The sequence below is a fragment of the Mustela putorius genome, unplaced genomic scaffold, assembly GCF_011764305.1.
Source record: "Mustela putorius furo isolate JIRA1106 unplaced genomic scaffold, ASM1176430v1.1 tig00000253_pilon_pilon_pilon, whole genome shotgun sequence".
Lineage (NCBI taxonomy): Eukaryota > Metazoa > Chordata > Mammalia > Carnivora > Mustelidae > Mustela > Mustela putorius.
In genome coordinates, this window is record NW_025421329.1 from 608,638 (window position 1) to 627,337 (window position 18,700).

General features: G+C 36.3%; 1 protein-coding gene across 12 annotated transcripts in view; it reads right to left on the reverse strand.

Moving 5' to 3' along the window:
* TASP1 (taspase 1) overlaps positions 1 to 18,700 on the reverse strand; it is a 281,144-nt gene that overhangs the window by 155,900 nt on the left and 106,544 nt on the right. For 11 of the 12 annotated variants that reach the window (XR_006606287.1, XR_006606286.1, XR_006606289.1 and 8 more), the window contains 2 exons: positions 8,216 to 8,335; positions 333 to 411 (listed from right to left, as the gene is read on the reverse strand). Coding sequence is in view for 6 of the 12 variants with exons in the window: in XM_045078421.1 (XP_044934356.1) it covers positions 333 to 411; positions 8,216 to 8,335 (199 nt within the window). In the remaining 6 variants the exon portion in view is untranslated. The remainder of the gene's footprint in view (positions 1 to 332; positions 412 to 8,215; positions 8,336 to 18,700) is intronic. The other variant, XR_199566.3, reaches the window with a different exon arrangement.

Sequence of the window (18,700 nt, forward strand, 5' to 3'; positions counted from 1 at the left end):
TTTTTGAAATACCTTGTTGCTTTTATATCTTTTGTGATCTAAATTGGCACTATCCTAAATCTCTAGAGAAAAAAAAACAAAACATTAAAAATGTAACTTATAGTTAACTCCAGAGTTGTAATGAAATGTTAGCAAAACGTTTACATTGGGACACTTACATTGTGAAACAATCCTTAAAAGCTCCCACATATCAAAGGTCTTTCACGCATAAATGCTCTAGTCTAGGCAGTGCCTTAGCACATGCTATATGTTTACACAAAAATATTCTTTTCAATCATTAAATGACCTACAATGTAGCAGTTATGAAAAATGGTCATGAAAGCAGCAAATACCTGAGGTACTCACAGCTGTAGAGTAGGGATTATGAGCTCCAGTATTTTCAGCCCAGCAGCCACATCCATAAAGAGCAGCCTAGGAAAAGAGAAAATAGGTACACAATGTATTTCAGAAATATTATGTGTAATTACTTGCTTTCAAAAAAAGACAAAATTATACCCATCTAATAAAGCCTGGTTTAATAATGATGCATATCAACTGGGAAATAATACCCGAGATTGTGTAAGACCTGCCCAAACAATGGTTCTAATACTATTTTAAACTGTATCTTCAATTACTGTATTAATCTAAAATTTTTCAGAAAAGGGCAAAAGAAAGTTTTTAGACTCTCATCAGTAGTAGTTTTTTTCCTTGAACAACCTTTCCCCAATTATAGTTTGTCAGCCAGTTCAGACAAATTCCTCTCTTCTGGCTCCTTGAAATCATGTGGTTGCCTTAAAATAGTGGCTCTCAAACTAGGTATATGTCAACTTGCTTGAGAAGTTTGGTGATAGGAACGTGGTTCCCAGATATTCTGATTCAGTGGTCTGGAGGCTGCCCATGGAATTGGTATTATTAAACAGGGCCGCAGGGGGGCTAGGATGCAGGTGGTCCTCCTGGCATACTCTAAAAAACCCCGTTTAGGAGGGCTTCTGCCATGCCTCCCTTAAAGTGGCACAGCAGAAACTGCAAACAGTTACTACCAAAGGGCCCAATATATGTTCACCACTGTGAACTACATTTTATATCTGAAGAATCTAGATTCCCCAGATATAAAGAAAGGAGCCAAAAAGATCAATTCAAGTTAATTATTTTATGAGGCAGTAGAACAGATTTATATGCCTGAAACCACCAATAACACAAATTACTGTGGTTTTATAAAAGAATATAACAATCATCCTTATTTTGTTTTTAATAATGCCACCCAGAATGTCTGGATTCATCTCTTCAATATCCACAATGACTTTCTGTCTATGGGAGGGGAAATGAAACTGGTAACTTTTCCAGTTTTTAGTTAGAAGCAGAAGAAGAAAACCCCTTTGGTAGCCAGCATAGAGAATACAAGGAAGTCTGCTCAAGAATATGCACCACCACAAGTTTGGTAAAGAATGGAAAATTGAAAGCACAGATGTCCATCAGTAAAGAAATGGTTAAACATTTGCCCAGCAATATGCAGTATTCATTGCAGAGAGTTCAAAATAAAGAATGCAACTTTTTCAAAAAGATTTTTAGAAACTAATAAAAACTCCAAAAATATTATTGAGTGAAAAAAAGACGACGACGACAAGCCACAATACATGGAGTTTTCAGTAGACTTCTGACTAATGAAAGAAAAAATACTCCCATAAAATAGTAACTATTCTTTTCAAAGAGATCACTTTTAAGGAGTGGGGAAAGAAGCTAAGATGGGAATGGTAACCAGACAGACCAGCTTTCTACAATATTCCTTTTTTTTTTCTAATAAGGACTTCAGAACTCATTTGCTTTAATATTCTATCCAGAACAGGAATTTTCATGAAATATCCCAGGCACTTCTCATACCAAGAACCTTGATACTTCGTGAGGGAACACATTCCCCTTTTGGACACTTACCTTTGGCTTAAAGTTCTTCCTTAGATTGCTTTAATGAACAACCACTTTATCATAACTTTCATCCGCTAATCCTGGTTCTACTCTCTGGAATTACTTTACCTTCCCTGCTTAAGTCCTCTAAATTTTTTAAAACAGCTATCTGAGTGCCCTGATTACTCTTTTCTCACTCAAGAGAATACTAGATTTGTGAACTGTTCCTCAAGACTTTGAGATGCACACATACACACCCTACGCCCTTAATCACTCTCCTTGAGAAATAATCCAATGTCCAAGATAATTGGAGATGAAGTCTCCCATGCTCATGTGACCCACAGTTGCCACCCTCAGTTGTCACCGGCAATAGCCTTACAAGTAGAACAAAGAATTCAATACAACATTGCCAATTTGGCAAAGAGTAGAAAATATATTATTGCCTTTGAAAACACCATGCTTCTAAAATACACAAGATTGTTGGGTCAGAGTGGGAACTGAAAGCCCTATGGAAGGGATTCTGCACATGGATTGCAGAACCAAACTGGCAAACTTGTGGAATAAGCCATTCAACTGGTATTACCTGGGACAGTTCCTAGGTGAGCCAAAGCCTCAGAGAATAAGCCACCTGAGAGGAAGGGCCTACTCTTCCTTCACTGAAAACCTGGTTATTGCCTTCACTGAAAACCCACTATCCTTGCCATTCACCACAATTATCTTGACCAGGAGCCTGGACCCAAAAACAGCAAATAAGGCCGTAAGGACACCTCTTCAGAACCTACAGGGGTCCTTTTTTTAAGGAAAAAAAAAGAAGAAGAAGAAGAAGACTTACTCCTACTCTTTGTTTCTTCTCTCTAAGCGAATTCCCCTTATGCCACTTCACCACAATTTCATGATCTAAAGTTGTCTTCCATCTTAAACTTCTGAAACCAGTTGAGCTGATACAGTGATAGGTCAGATAAAAGAAAGAACCAGAGACTGTCCCGCTCTTAACACTTCTTTGGATAAAATATCACAAGCTTGGGGCACTTAGATGGCACAGGTGGCTAAGTATCCAACTCTTGATTTTGGCTCTGGTCATGATCTCAGGATTGTGACTGTGTCCCACGTCAGGCTCCATGCTCAGCCAACAGTCTGCTTCTCTCTCTCTCTCTCTCTCCCCTTCTGCACCATCCCCACCAGCTCTCTCTAAAATGAACAAACAAATCTTAAAAAAATAATAATAATAACAATCTTAAGCAGGGCTTTAAAAAATAAAAATAAGCTTTCTTCTTTTTAGTAGTAAAACTTCCTCAACATTTAACAAAGGTATTAACATTCAGTAAAAATAGATCATATAAATATCATTATTATTATTATTTAGTCTTTTTTGGAACTTCTTTTCCTTTATAAAATGAGCATAACAAAAACCCCCACCTTATAATGTTTCTGTAGATCACATGAATGAACACACTTACTGTACATAGCAAGAGACAGTTCTAGCTAATATATAGCTATATTATGAGGGACTATGGCAAGCAATTTAAATATGTCATTTAATCTTCTAGAACTTCGTAAGGTAACTATACCCATTTTACAGTTGTGGAAAGTGGAGCTTAAAGATGTTGAACAGGGGTGCCTGGGTGGCTCAGTGGGTTAAAGCCTCTGTCTTTGGCTCAGGTCATGATCCCAGGGTCCTGGGATCGAGTCCCGCATTGGGCTCTCTGCTCAGCAGGGAGCCAGCTTCCTCCTCTCTCTCTGCCTGCCTCTCTGCCTACTTGTGATCTCTGTCTGTCAAATAAATAAATAAAATCTTAAAAAAAAAAGAAAAAAAGACGTTGAACAATTTGTTTACAATAAGGGAGAGGTGAGATTAGAATAAAGGTTTATCTGAATCCAAAATTCACACTCTTAATCACTAAACTCAACTGCGTATTTGTGTGGGGCTGAGTTGAGAGTGGGATGTAATCATTCCTTTTTTGTGTCCCAGTTGTAAATTCTAACTATTGTTGGTAAGCCAAGTAAATAAATTGTAATTCAAATTGCCACGTCACCATATGAACAGTTATCATATGTCTAGAGCAGGGTAATTAATATGCTAAGACTTTGAAAGAGTTCACTGTACACTTAAAATGTATTTAAAAGCATCTATTTCTAGCATATTTTTAAAAGTCTTTTTTTTCAACACTTTGTATATTTTATTTCCTTCCCTTTTGATCGTCAAGGAGAATGGTTTCCTACTGTCAACTGATGCTTTCATATTTCCAGGCTTATTACAGCTCCTCTATCCAAGCAATATAATCCAATTAAGCAAATGCATTTTCCTGGTAAGTAACTTTACCCTTACCCACCACACCCTTTCCTGATTTTCATCTCTCACAAACTATGTCTTCATACACTAGCTAATTGGGGCAAATCAATATGTTTAATTTTTACAGAAGTATTTCTTTTTCTATGACAGTCCCATGTGTAGTGGCAGAATGGCTTCAAGATTGTTCAATGTAATATCCTCCTAACATAGACCAGAACTATCCTTGGTTCTGCTGTTGGCTATTCTGCTAACCAAAAAAACAAAAAACAGTGAGAAAGTCATGGGAATTGCAAGGCAACGAAGGCAACTATGCAGGCTTTTCTCTCTCTTTCTCCACCCAGGCATCCAAATCTGATATGCCAAGCTTGGTTCTTATTCCAAACTTGACAAATACACAGGGATTCATAATGTGGAAAAACACCATGACCAGACAAAGGCTTTTTATAATGAGTTCAAAGCATTGTACACATGTTGAGTAATCATTCCCCATAAATCCCCCTGTACAGTAGGCAAAGAGTAGCACAAAATTAATTATTCTTCCCTACCCATCCCCCCATGGGATTTTAAGAGCAGATCAGGGCAGATCAGGGAATATCACTTGGAGATTTCCAAAGACATCCTCCATGAATCAGATCACTCTATTCCAAGCATTCATTAACCACCATGTCCAAAACATCTGTGATAACTACTCTTTTTCAAATGTGAGAGACAAGGCATACATACAAAGAATGCCAAGAAGTGCTCTACATGTAACATGAGATCTAAGTACTGAGCTTAAGCATAATGCTTGCAACTACTTTAACAGACTCCAGGAATCATTAGTTCACTCAACAAATATTTCTTAAGCTCATAAGTAATGTACCAAATTGGCTTATGCTCAGAAAGCTTACTAGATCAAATGGATGTGAAAATACTCAACAAAATACTAGCCAATAGGATTCAACAGTACATTAAAAGGATTATTCACCACGACCAAGTGGGATTTATTCCAGGGCTGCAAGGTTGGTTCAACATCCGCAAATCACTCAATGTGATACAACACATCAATAAAAGAAAGAACCAGAACCATATGATACTCTCAATAGATGCTGAAAAAGCATTTGACAAAGTACAGCATCCCTTCCTGATCAAAACTCTTCAAAGTGTAGGGATAGAGGGCACATACCTCAATATCATCAAAGCCATCTATGGAAAACCCACCGCAAATATCATTCTCAATGGAGAAAAACTGAAAGCTTTTCCGCTAAGGTCAGGAACACGGCAGGGATGTCCATTATCACCACTGCTATTCAACATAGTACTAGAGGTCCTAGCCTCAGCAATCAGACAACAAAAGGAAATTAAAGGCATCCAAATCGGAAAAGAAGAAGTCAAATTATCACTCTTCGCAGATGATATGATACTATATGTGGAAAACCCAAAAGACTCCACTCCAAAACTGCTAGAACTTATACAGGAAATTCAGTAAAGTGTCAGGATATAAAATCAATGCACAGAAATCAGTTGCATTTCTCTACACCAACAGCAAGACAGAAGAAAGAGAAATTAAGGAGTCAATCCCATTTACAACTGCACCCAAAACCATAAGATACCTAGGAATAAACCTAACCAAAGAGGCACAGAATCTATACTCAGAAAACTATAAAATACTCATGAAAGAAATTGAGGAAGACACAAAGAAATGGAAAAATGTTCCATGCTCCTGGATTGGAAGAATAAATATTGTGAAAATGTCTATGCTACCTAAAGCAATCTACACATTTAATGCAATTCCTTTCAAAGTACCATCCATCTTTTTCAAAGAAATGGAACAAATAATTCTAAAATTTATATGGAACCAGAAAAGACCTCGAATAGCCAAAGGGATATTGAAAAAGAAAGCCAACGTTGGTGGCATCACAATTCCGGACTTCAAGCTCTATTACAAAGCTGTCACCATCAAGAAAGCATGGTACTGGCACAAAAACAGACACATAGATCAATGGAACAGAATAGAGAGCCCAGAAATAGACCCTCAACTCTACAGTCAACTAATCTTTGACAAAGCAGGAAAGAATGTCCAATGGAAAAAAGACAGCCTCTTCAATAAATGGTGCTGGGAAAATTGGACAGCCACATGCAGAAAAATGAAATTGGACCATTTCCTTACACCACACACAAAAATAGACTCAAAATGGATGAAGGACCTCAATATGAGAAAGGAATCCATCAAAATCCTTGAGGAGAACACAGGCAGCAACCTCTTCGACCTCAGCCGCAGCAACATCTTCCTAGGAACAACGCCAAAGGCAAGGGAAGCAAGGGCAAAAATGAACTATTGGGATTTCATCAAGATCAAAAGCTTTTGCACAGCAAAGGAAACAGTTAACAAAATCAAAAGACAACTGACAGACTGTGAGAAGATATTTGCAAACGACATATCAGATAAAGGACTAGTATCCAGAATCTATAAAGAACTTAAGCAAACTCAACACCCAAAGAACAAATAATCCAATCAAGAAATGGGCAGAGGACATGAACAGACATTTCTGCAAAGAAGACATCCAGATGGCCAACAGACACATGAAAAAGTGCTCCATATCACTCGGCATCAGGGAAATACAAATCAAAACCACAATGAGATATCACCTCACACCAGTCAGAATGGCTAAAATCAACAAGTCAGGAAATGACAGATGCTGGCGAGGATGCGGAGAAAGGGGAACCCTCCTACACTGTTGGTGGGAATGCAAGCTGGTGCAGCCACTCTGGAAAACAGCATGGAGGTTCCTCAAAATGTTGAAAATAGAACTGCCCTATGACCCAGCAATTGCACTATTGGGTATTTACCCTAAAGATACAAATGTAGTGATCCAAAGGGACACATGCACCCGAATGTTTATAGCAGCAATGTCCACAATAGCCAAACTATGGAAAGAACCTAGATGTCCATCAACAGATGAATGGATCAAGAAGATGTGGTATAGGGGGCGCCTGGGTGGCTCAGTGGGTTAAGCCGCTGCCTTCGGCTCAGGTCATGATCTCAGGGTCCTGGGATCGAGTCCCGCATCGGGCTCTCTGCTCAGCGGAGAGCCTGCTTCCCTCTCTCTCTCTCTGCCTGCCTCTCCATCTACATGTGATTTCTCTCTGTCAAATAAATAAATAAAATCTTTAAAAAAAAAAAAAAAAAAGAAGATGTGGTATATATACACAATGGAATACTATGCAGCCATCAAAAGAAATGAAATCTTGCCATTTGCGACAACATGGATGGAACTAGAGCGTATCATGCTTAGCGAAATAAGTCAAGCAGAGAAAGACAACTATCATATGATCTCCCTGATATGAGGAAGTGGTGATGCAACATGGAGGCTTAAGTGGGTAGAAGAAGAATAAATGAAACAAGATGGGATTGGGAGGGAGACAAACCATAAGTGACTCTTAATCTCACAAAACAAACTGAGGGTTGCTGGGGGGAAGGGGTTTGGGAGAAGGGGGTGGGATTATGGACATTGGGGAGGGTATGTGCTTTGGTGAGTGCTGTGAAGTGTGTAAACCTGGTGATTCACAGACCTGTACCCCTGGAGATAAAAATATATGTTTATAAAAAATTAAAAATTTAAAAAAAAATAAAATAAGTAAAATTAAAAAAAAAAGAATTTTACTATTCCTTGAATGGAGGAAATACACAGTTACTTTAAAATCATTTCCTACCTACAAAGCAACAACAATATAGTTAGGTAATGTTTACTCCTATAGGGAATGACATTCGCAAAGAAAGAAAATGAAGATCAACTCATATTTTTTTTTTAATGTCTACTAAATACCCAATACTCAGCCTGTTGGAAGTAAAAAAAACATAGTACTACTGACGATAAAGATCAAAAAGAACTCTATGGGAGAGGTGTTTTTTTTAGAATCTGGAATTATATAAATGTTTTTAAAAAATCACAATAATATAATTTTTTTTCAAATGAAAAAAACTTTTTGCTGGCTTAAAAAAATGGTGAGCTAGAAAATTCCGTGTTTTAAATTGAAAAGCTAGTTTAAAAACCCTGTAATACTAACCTGTCCAACTCTCCCTGGATGTTTCAAGGCCAAGCCTCCACTGGAGACAGCAGCAGCAACGTTCCCTTCATGGTCCACCACTACAGCGCCCACTGTGTCCAAAGTGCCTGAGTCATTCTCCTAGAGAGTGAACAGGATATGAGCACTCATTGAGCACAGAGTGTCACAATTTGATATGACCACACAGCACTTTTCAATACAATCATGACATAATTCAGCAAACTCTTAATCTATTAATCTATTAGATTAATTAATTAGATTAATCTTTAATCTATTAATTGATTGATATTAGTACCAATCTATTATCAAGTTGCCACTAAAATTCAAGTCAAAATGTATTTTCTACTGAAAGATCCTGAGCAAAAAGTGTCTTGTTGCTTTTCTCTAATAATAAGCCTAGCATTCCTAAGGGAGAAGGAAAAAACACAATCTAATATAAAATAGCATATCGCAGTGTCCCCTTAATCTCCAGTATTAAGTTCATGATTGAAAATTTGTAAGAGGAGAAGATCTATGGCATAAATGAACCAGTAAGTGCCATTTCTAGTACTTCTAAAAATATTGTACATAAATTTCTAAAAATAATATATTTAATACAATAAATAAAGAGAATGGTGGTTACAATCTTGAACCATACTATGTTACAATTATCTTTTATAATTCCTTGCTTGTGAGAAATTGATGGCCACCTCCTTCCACTGCTATATTAATAATATGCTCGCCAACTATATAGCAGAAAATTGTACATTCCTCGGAGGTATCTTTGCATTTCTGTATCTTGTCCCAAGTCCCAATATATTATTGACTATAAGTAGCTGTCTCCTACCTCAAAGATTTCTGGGTCACCTGTGCAAGACAGACAAACCTTATGATTCTGGGTAAAAATCAAAATCACAGAAAATAGGGAAAATGTTTCAAAAAAAATATCTCTTTGTGTATATTAACAAGGGAGGCTACTACAGGTCTTTAGGTTAACAACAGTCATTGCAATGTTCTCACTCTAGAGTTCTGGTTTTTAAACTATGCCCCACAACCCAAGACTCCCACCCTCTCCCTCACCCCCAAAAATGCATAAAAGAGCCCAGGCACAACTCCAGGCTCAACAAGACCAGGTCCTCCTCCTGCGTAGTTTATTGCCCATACTGCTGAGCAATACTTCATTTGTACTGAGGGATCCCTGGCTAAAGAGTTTTCAAATGACACTCTCAGGCAATCCCCAGAAAAGTCAGTGAGTTCCTAGGGCAACCTTAGAAGGTGAGCAACATTGAAGGGAGTTCTGAAATAGTGCAAGCAAAAGTTTTTTACTTCAAGCAAATTTAAAAATCCAGAAGTAGAGTATGTCTCAACAAATATTACATGAAGTCTGTTAGGAGAAGGTACATCTAGACATTTACATTTCTTTGGTTTTTGCTCTAGATTCTAACTCCTCTTAACAATACTGATACACTAGGACACTACTTACTTTAATAGAAAACATGTAGCTGACTGAAATAAGTGTTTTTTTTCCCTCTCTCCCTTTAACCACAGACAGGGGAAGTCTAGGCTATATCCAGGAATACCACAGTTGCGCAGGTGGCAGACTGCCTGAGTTTCAAAGATAGCTCGCTAACCTGACTGTAAACTCTCTGAGGAAAGGGCTGACTGACTGATTTTACATACAGCAGACATGGAGGCATACTTAATTTTCAGTTAGGAGGATATAAAGCATGTCTGCATCCAGGGTGTCACAGAAACAAGTAAAACAAGTGATGATACATGCAAGACCATTCTAATATCAAGGCCTCAGTTTTCCATCTCTTTTCTCAACACTCAGTTTCATGCAAATCCAGAGGATGCCACTACCTTAGGGAAGACTTAACAATAACTAGGTTTCCTCATTTGTTATGGAAGAAGTAAAGTTTATTTTCTTTGGTAGGTAAGATAAAAGTATAAAAGTAAACAATTGCATTAGGCATTTTATTCCAGGAAAAAAAAAAAAAAGAAGAACAACCACCCTAAAGAGAAATGTACTTTAAAGGGGAAACATTTCCTTCATTATTCTAGGAAATAATTCCTATATCTTTACACCCTTGCAACCTCAAATAGAGATGTGTCTGTTCCTTTTCAGATGCCAGGTCTTATGTCTTCAACAGGAGGCCTTCTCAAAGTTTAATGTACACACAAATCATCTGAGAACCTGTTAAATGTAGATTCTTATTAAGTAATCTGGCACTGGTCAAGACTCTCCACTTAACAACCTCTCCAGCAATGCTGATATTGCTGGTCCTCAGACCCTACCTTAAGAAACAAGGTAAAATACCATCCTCTGGGATTCATTATCAGCCAAACATCCGCTCTACTCATTTTAAGGCAAATAAGTTTATGGGCACAAATCTGCTGAAGGAGAAACTTCAGCATTAGCATTATGTCAACATAAAAGATTTAAGTTCTACCTCATGCAACTATCAATTGGCAGCATATCACCATGATCGTACCACAATGAACATACTGTAAAGTGTCTTAACGTACTGATCTCATACATATCTCTGTTTCTTTTAGAAACAGAAAACTCTCATACAAATAAACAGAAACTATAAGATACTTTCCTTAACAACAATAAAGTCAAGAAAGGGTATTCTTCATTAGTTCTTTATTAACTGTGACTGCTGATCCCAAGCATTCTGTAAAACAGAATTTTAGCTGAAGGGATAGATAATGTATACACAATGATATGCATTACTTATGAAACAATTTTCTTAGCATTTCATCAGGATTTCATAAACTATAAAGACTCTTATCTAATCAAACTACTAGAGAAAGATACAAAAATATTACATGTAGGTGGATTTACTGAATTTGGTTTTTAAGAATGAAAAATCAAGCAAAACTACAGAATGCTGTTCCAAATTAAGCTAAATATTCCTAGGGGCTTGCAACACCTGCAAAAATCAGAATTACTTCATAAATATTCAAGAATTAGTTCATAGATTTCACATACTGAAAGGCAAATTTAAGGATGATGAAGTAAGATTTAAGCATTTTTATGAAGTGTAGATAAATTAAGTGAATGACAAACACTGGTATTTTAGCCATAATAATTTCACAGAACTCATTTGTACAGAAATGAAATCCTAGAAAGGTTAAAAAACACACAATGACTGTTAGTATATAGAGCTACTATTATGCTCTTATACTCCATAAATAATTAAAAGTACATGCTCCACATAGGTACACATGTACCTATTGTCCACAACTGAAACACGCTATTTCCAATACTTATTTGATAAAAGAGTGACTAAAAAGCAACTGTATAAATCATATAGTTCCCCTTATAATAAACACATGTATATTAAGTTGGCATAGAGATTGCATGTATTATGAAAAACACGGAAATAAAACTTTCTTCAACTCACCAATAAACTACTAATCATGTTGGGCTTAATGTCAAAAGTTTTAATTTTTCTCTGCTCTAATCTGGAGATGGCTATTACACAATCACTGTAAAATCAAATTAAGTAAAACATAACTACTTCAAAAAGAACAAATCCCTTAAAACAAAGTGTAGGTACTTCGCACCATAAAATTATGCTTCTAATCTGTGTTCTAACTCTGAAATCTGCCAAGAGACATCATCTATCAGTTACCTATCTCATTAACCTGGCCTTTCTTCTATACAGAATTACTCAAGTATCAAATAGCTAAAATGCAAGAATAATATCTCAAACACATAAGTGCATCCTGAAACTGGTATTCAGTGGAAATAACCCAATACAATAAAAAAAAATACATTTTTTTAAAAGATCCCAAAACTTCAACATGCACGTTTGTTAGGATTATGAGCAAGATTATAATTGGCATGAACTTCCACTTGAGAAAAGCAGATGATTTACACCCTCCATGACAGTACATTAATGGCAGCATAGAGCTTTACGTCTTTGAATATTCTAACCATGGAATTAGTTCCAGCTACCAGTGACCTAGACTGGCTCCATGTCTATCTCCCAAAAACCAGCCCCACAGTGGGGCCACTAGAGGATTAAGAATATTAGGTATGGGGGCACCTGGGTGGGGTTGAGCCTCTGCCTTCAGCTCAGGTCATGATCTCAAGGTCCTGGGATCGAGCCCCGCATCAGGCTCTCTGCCTGCCTCTCTACCTGCTTGTGATCTGTCTGTCAAATAAATAAATAAAATCTTTAAAAAAAAAAAGAATATTAGGTATGGGTAAACAAAGCATGATTTAGTTAGAATTATCTACTCTTGTGTATATGGCTTGGCTGAAACCAAGGAAAATTTGGAAATAAGAATACAATACCCAATGACCTTTTCCCTCTCTCCAAGGAAAATCACCCTTCTGGGGAAGAAAAACTGAATGAGAAGAAATCAGAGAGGGAGACAAACCATGAGAGACTCTTGATTCCAGGAAACAAACTGAGGGTTGTGGAAAGGAAGGTGGGTGGGGGGATGGGGTAACTGGGTGGTGGGTATTAAGGAGGGCACAGGACGTGATGAGCACCAGGTGTTATACACAACTAATGAATCACTGAACATTACATCCAAAACTAATAATGTATTATATGTTCACTAATTGAATTTAAATTAAAAAAAGAAAATCACCCTTCTGATGCCCAGTATTATAAATGATGTTTCTATTAATTATAGTCAAGATGTCTATTCTTAAATAATCCCTTATTTTCTTTGCTTAGTAAGTATGCATTAAATATCTCTGCAACGCTACACAAATTAGAGTCAAACATATCTACTACAGAAAAAAAATTTATTAAAAAATTGTTATTTATTCCTTAAATCACTCAACAAAAGTTAACAGAAACATTTTTAGCTCAAAATAAAAATGAAGTGGGTTAACCATGCTTTTATGGGGCTTTAATATATCTACACTACACAACTTTAATTAAAGTTCATACCATAACAAAGCTCCAGAGATTTACCTAAAAATTCTAAACCCTTAAATACAGCAGAAGACAATGTTTTCCAAATGGCAGAACACCTAGACAGTCTTCTGAGGCTTGCAACATTCGAGGTAGAAAAAGCCATGGTTTTAATCTTGGTTTTTAAAATAATATTTCAAATAATGAACTATGGGTTTGTTTGCTTCAAAATGGAGCAGTTCAAGAGCCTCAGTGTGCATGTTGAGAGGGCACGTGTAAGTGAGGGAAGAGACCAGATGAACATACTCATGACTTAAATTATTACATATCTGAAGAGTAAAAACCACAAGGGTAGTTTTATACAGCTTTAAATCATTTTTATTCTTATTCATATGCTGTAAAATTAAAATTATTTTATCCTTATAATGAACCACTGGTTAAGGAAAGTAAACCTAAGATATACTGGAATTAAAATAAAAATTGAGGAATTTAAGAATGATAAGTCTGACAAAGCCCTTAAGATAATATTAGCCTGATCATTAAACTGCATACATCTGATCAAAATACTTAGAGAATAAGCCTCAGTGACTACAAATATTGGTTTAAAAGTTCTGATTTGGCTTTTTGTTTTTCTGGAATAAATATTAATCACAATTTTAAAATTCTAAATCAAAAATTTTAAATTCTCCAAAGAAGACACACAAATGGCTACCAGACACATGAAAAAATATTTGTCATCATTAGCCATCAGGGAGATTCAAATAAAAACCACATTGAGATACCACCTTACACCAGTTAGAATGCCCAAAATTAACAAGACAGTAAACAAGTGTTCGAGAGGATGTGGAGAAAGGGGAACCCTCTTACACTATTGGTGGAAATGCAAGTTGGCGCAGCCACTTTGGAAAAACAGTGTGGAGATTCCTTAAGAAATTAAAAATAGAGCTATCCTATGACCCTGCAATTGTACTACTGGGTATTTACCCCAAAAACACAGATGTAGTAAAAAGAAGGGCCATATGTACCCCAATGTTTATAGCAGCAATAGCTACAGTTGCCAAACTGTGGAAAGAGCCAAGATGCTCTTCAACAGATGAATGGATAAAGAAGATATGGTCCATATATATAATGGAATATTACACCTCCATCAGAAAGGATGAATACCCAACTTTTGCATCAAAATGGACGGGACTAGAGGAGATTATGCTGAGAGAAATAAGTCAAGCAGAGAGAATCAATTATCATATGGTTTCACTTACTTGTGGAGCATAAGGAATAACATGGAGGACATTAGGAGAAGGAAAGGAAAAGTGAACTGGGGGAAATCGGAGGGGGAGACAAAGCATGAGAGACTGTGGACTCTGAGAAACAAACTGAGGGTTTTCGAAAGGGGGGTGGTGGAAGGATGGATGAGACTGGTGGTAGGTATTAAGGAGGGCATGTATTGCATGGAGCCCTGGGTGTGGTGCATAAACTATGAATCCTAGAACACTGAAAAAATGAAGTAAAATTTTTAAAAAAATAATTTTAAATTAAACATGCACGCAGCAATTAAAACCCTAAATATTTACCCAAGAGAAATCAAAATACATAAAACAAAAGACTTGTCAAAAATGTTCACAGCACTTTTAACTGTAACAGTCAAAAGCTAGAAACAACCCAAATGCCTATCAAGAGGGAAATGCATACAAAAATTGTGATAAAGGCAACAGGGGAGGACTGTCCAAGCAATAAAAAGGAACTAGTGATATGTACAACAATATGGATAATCTTTTAGGTGTCCACTGAGTAAAAGAAGCTGGACACAACAGACTATATAATATATGATCCCATTTACACAAAAGTTTAGAAAAGGTAAAACTGCTCTGCAGTGAAAAAGAATCAGAAAAATGGTTGTCTTAGCAGGGGTCTTGACTATGAGGGGGCATGAGAAAACCTTCTGGAGTAATGGCAATGTTTTATATTTTGATAGTGGTATGGACTACATGGCTCTATGCATGTCGAAATTCATCAAATTATATACTTAAGATATAAGCATTGCACCACACATAAGCTTTACCTCTAAAAAAATCAATAGCTGATGCATTTATCTAAAAGTACACAATGAAGAATTCAAAACGTCAAGTCATGAACAAATTTTCTATTTCTATTTCTGTCCTAATACTATAATACATTTATATTTATATAACATTTAATACACAGTTGATTACAACTGTTTAGTAACTGTTAAGTAGTAAAACATGAAAGAGATGGAAAAAAAAGTATGAGAGAAAGTCTAACATATGTCCAACTGGAAGGAACAGGCAGAATAAAGAAGAGAAAATAATGAAAGAGAAAAGGCTAAAATTTCCCAGAACTTATGAGATGTAAGAATCCAGATTTCCCAGAAGCCACAGAGAAAGGAAAGGAGCCAGCTAGAAAGAAAAGATCACCCATAATAGAATGACAGAACTGCCAGAAGCCCAACAAAAGCCAGAAGACTGTGGTATATCTTCAAGCTACTCAGAGAAAAGTAACTATAAACCTAGAAGCAGGTGTCCAACAAGATTATCTTTTAGGAACAAAAATAAAATAAAGACATTTTTAAATCAGTAAGTAAAGTGAGTCTACCACCAAGCGACCTGCACTTAACGAACGCCTGAAGGACCATTCCTTTTAGTACAACCTGACCTCTATGTCCTCCCTACCATCTACTCATAAGCAGACCTAATCTCCCTTTCTTGGCTAAACTTTATTTTTTTTCTATAACATCTCAACATCTCCTAAACTGCACAGTTGATTTTTGCATGACTTAAATTGCCAACCTCCCCCTCAAGACTAGAAGCTCCACAAAAGGCGGCATTCTTTCTATGGTTTATTCACTGCCATTTGCTAAGACTGAGAAAAGCACTTCACATCTCTTAGGCATTCAATAAAGATTTGTTGAATGGATGCATGAATAAGCAAGTAAATTACATACTTCACAAAGAGAAAAATAATTGCTACGATTTGAATGTCTGTGTCCTTCCCTATCTGACACTTACTGTGAGGTCAACACTGGTTATTCCCTAATTCTTAAGAAAAAGATGAAAATAAACAAATCTTGCCTCTCAACAACTCAGTCTCTTAGAAAGTACACTCAGCGTGGGTACAAATCTTTTCGTTCACTGATGAATCCCAAACGTCTGCAACAAAGATTTCAACAGACATTTGTTAATTAAATAAATAAAATGAAATAAAAATTTTCTTGTTGTTGTGAATGTTTGTATCCTTCCAAAATTCACATGTTGAAATTCTAGCTGCCAATGTGATGCTATTAGGAGGTGGGGGCACTGAAAGATGGCAGAGCCCTTATGAATGGGATTAATGCCCTTCTAGAGACACCCAAGAAGCTCCCCTACCCCTTCTGCCATATGAGGTTATAGCACAAAGATGGCCACCCAGGAAGGAAGTTCTCAACTGCCTGGGTTTCGATGCTGGACTTCCCTGACTCCAGAACTGTGAGAAACAAATTTCTGTTGTTTATAAGCCACCCAGTCTATGGTATGTTGTTAAATCAGCTCAAACAGACTTAAGACAATAATCCAAGAAGGATAATCAGGCATGAAAGGAAACAAATAAAATGGCAAAACAGCATGTAAATTGAAACTAATATTGTCTTTAAAAATTATTAGAATGCCAGGTTAGATTTTGAAATATGGCTGTATGCTATTCATCAGAGATATACCTAAAGCATAAGGATATGGAAAAGTTGAAAGTAAAAGGATGGAGGGAAAAGTGATATGCCAAGCAGGTACCAGTCCAAACAATGTAACTATATTAATGTTGAGCAAATTAAGTGTTAAGACAAAAGTTATTAATAGAGATAAAATCTCTACATGATAAATGCTGGAAGTTTAACACCAGATAGAGAGAGAGAGAGTAATTCTAAATTTGCATATACCAAATAAGAATAGCTCAAATGTATATAAAGCAAAAGCATACCAACAAGGAGAAAGCAACAAATCATACTCATAATGAGATATTTCAATACATTTCTTTCAACTACCAGTAAGAAACAGAAGACCCAAATTATATATTAAAAAGTGTGATTGCCTAGCTTTTATAGAATTCTGTTCCCAACAATTAGAGGGCTAACATTATTTTCTTTTTTTAATTTAAATTTTAGTTAGTTAACACACAATGCAATATTGATTTCTAGAATAGAATTCAGTGATCCATCACTTACATACTAAAGCCAGTGCTCATCCTAAGTACCTCTTTAATACCCATCTGGTCCATCCCCCACCTACCTCCCTCCATCAACCCTCAATTTGTTCTTTATTGTTCAGAGTCTCTTACGGTTTGTTTCCTTCTCTCCTTTTTTGATTTCCCCCTTCCTATATACTCAGCTTTTTTCTTTCTTAAATTCCACATATGAATGAGATTATATGGTATTTGTCTTTCTCTGACTTATTTCACTTAGCATTATACTCTCCAGCTCCATCCATGTTGCTGCAAATGGCAAGATTTCATTTTTCTGATGGCTGAGTAATACTTCATAGTAACACCTCTTCTTTATCTATTCATTAATCAATGGACATTTGGGCTCTCTCCATAGTTTGGCTATTATTAATAATGCTGCAATAAACACTGGGGTGAATGTACCCCTTTGAATCTATATTTTTGTATACTTTGAGTAAATATCTACAGGAGCAATTACTGGATCATAGGTAGTTCTATTTTTAAATTTTTTAGGGGGGCACCTGTGTGGCTCAGTGGGTTAAGCCTCTGCCTTCAGCTCAGGTCATGATCTCAGGGTCCTGGGATTGAGCCCCACATCGGGCTCTCTGCTCGGTGGGGAGCCTGCTTCCCCCTCTCTCTCTGCCTGCCTCTCTGCCTACTTGTGATCTCTGTCTGTTAAATAAATAAATAAAATCTTTTTTAAAAAAAAATTTTTTTGAGGAACCTCCATACAATCTGGAGATTGTAGCCAATCTCCAGAGTGGCTACACCAAAAGGAAAAATTTTCAAATGCATATAAATATTTATAAAACCTAATCATATACAAAAGCACAAACTAAGTTACAACAAATTTCAGGAAATAATATCAAATAGAATATGCTCTCTGACTATGATACAATTAAGTCAGGAGTCAATAGAAGTAAACAAAATTTGGAAATTCAAAAAGAAAAAATATTTCAAAATAACTTATGAATCGAATAAGAAATCTAAACAGAAATAAAAACAATAATGAATAAAAAATATTACATTTCAAAACTTGTGGAATACAGCAAAAGTGGTACATAGAGAAAAACTTATACCCAAAATGTTGATATTAGAAAAGAACAAAACATGACCTAAGTGTCCAACTAAAGAAGTTTCAGAACAATATAAACACAAAGAAAAAGAAGAAAACAAAAATAAGATGAAAAATTAGTGAAAGAAATAAACATTAAATAAATAGATTGGAAAAAAAGGCAAAGTTGGTTCTATGAAAAAACTACTGGTTGAATGAATGAACTGAATAAAGTAAATCTGATAGGCAACAATTTTCTCTGTGTGTCACCTAAATCCCAGCAAAGGTCCAGCCCTCCTCCCTCTTCTCCGAAGAGAACACTGACTCTCTAAAGTAATAGCAGATAGACACTCCCCCTCACTC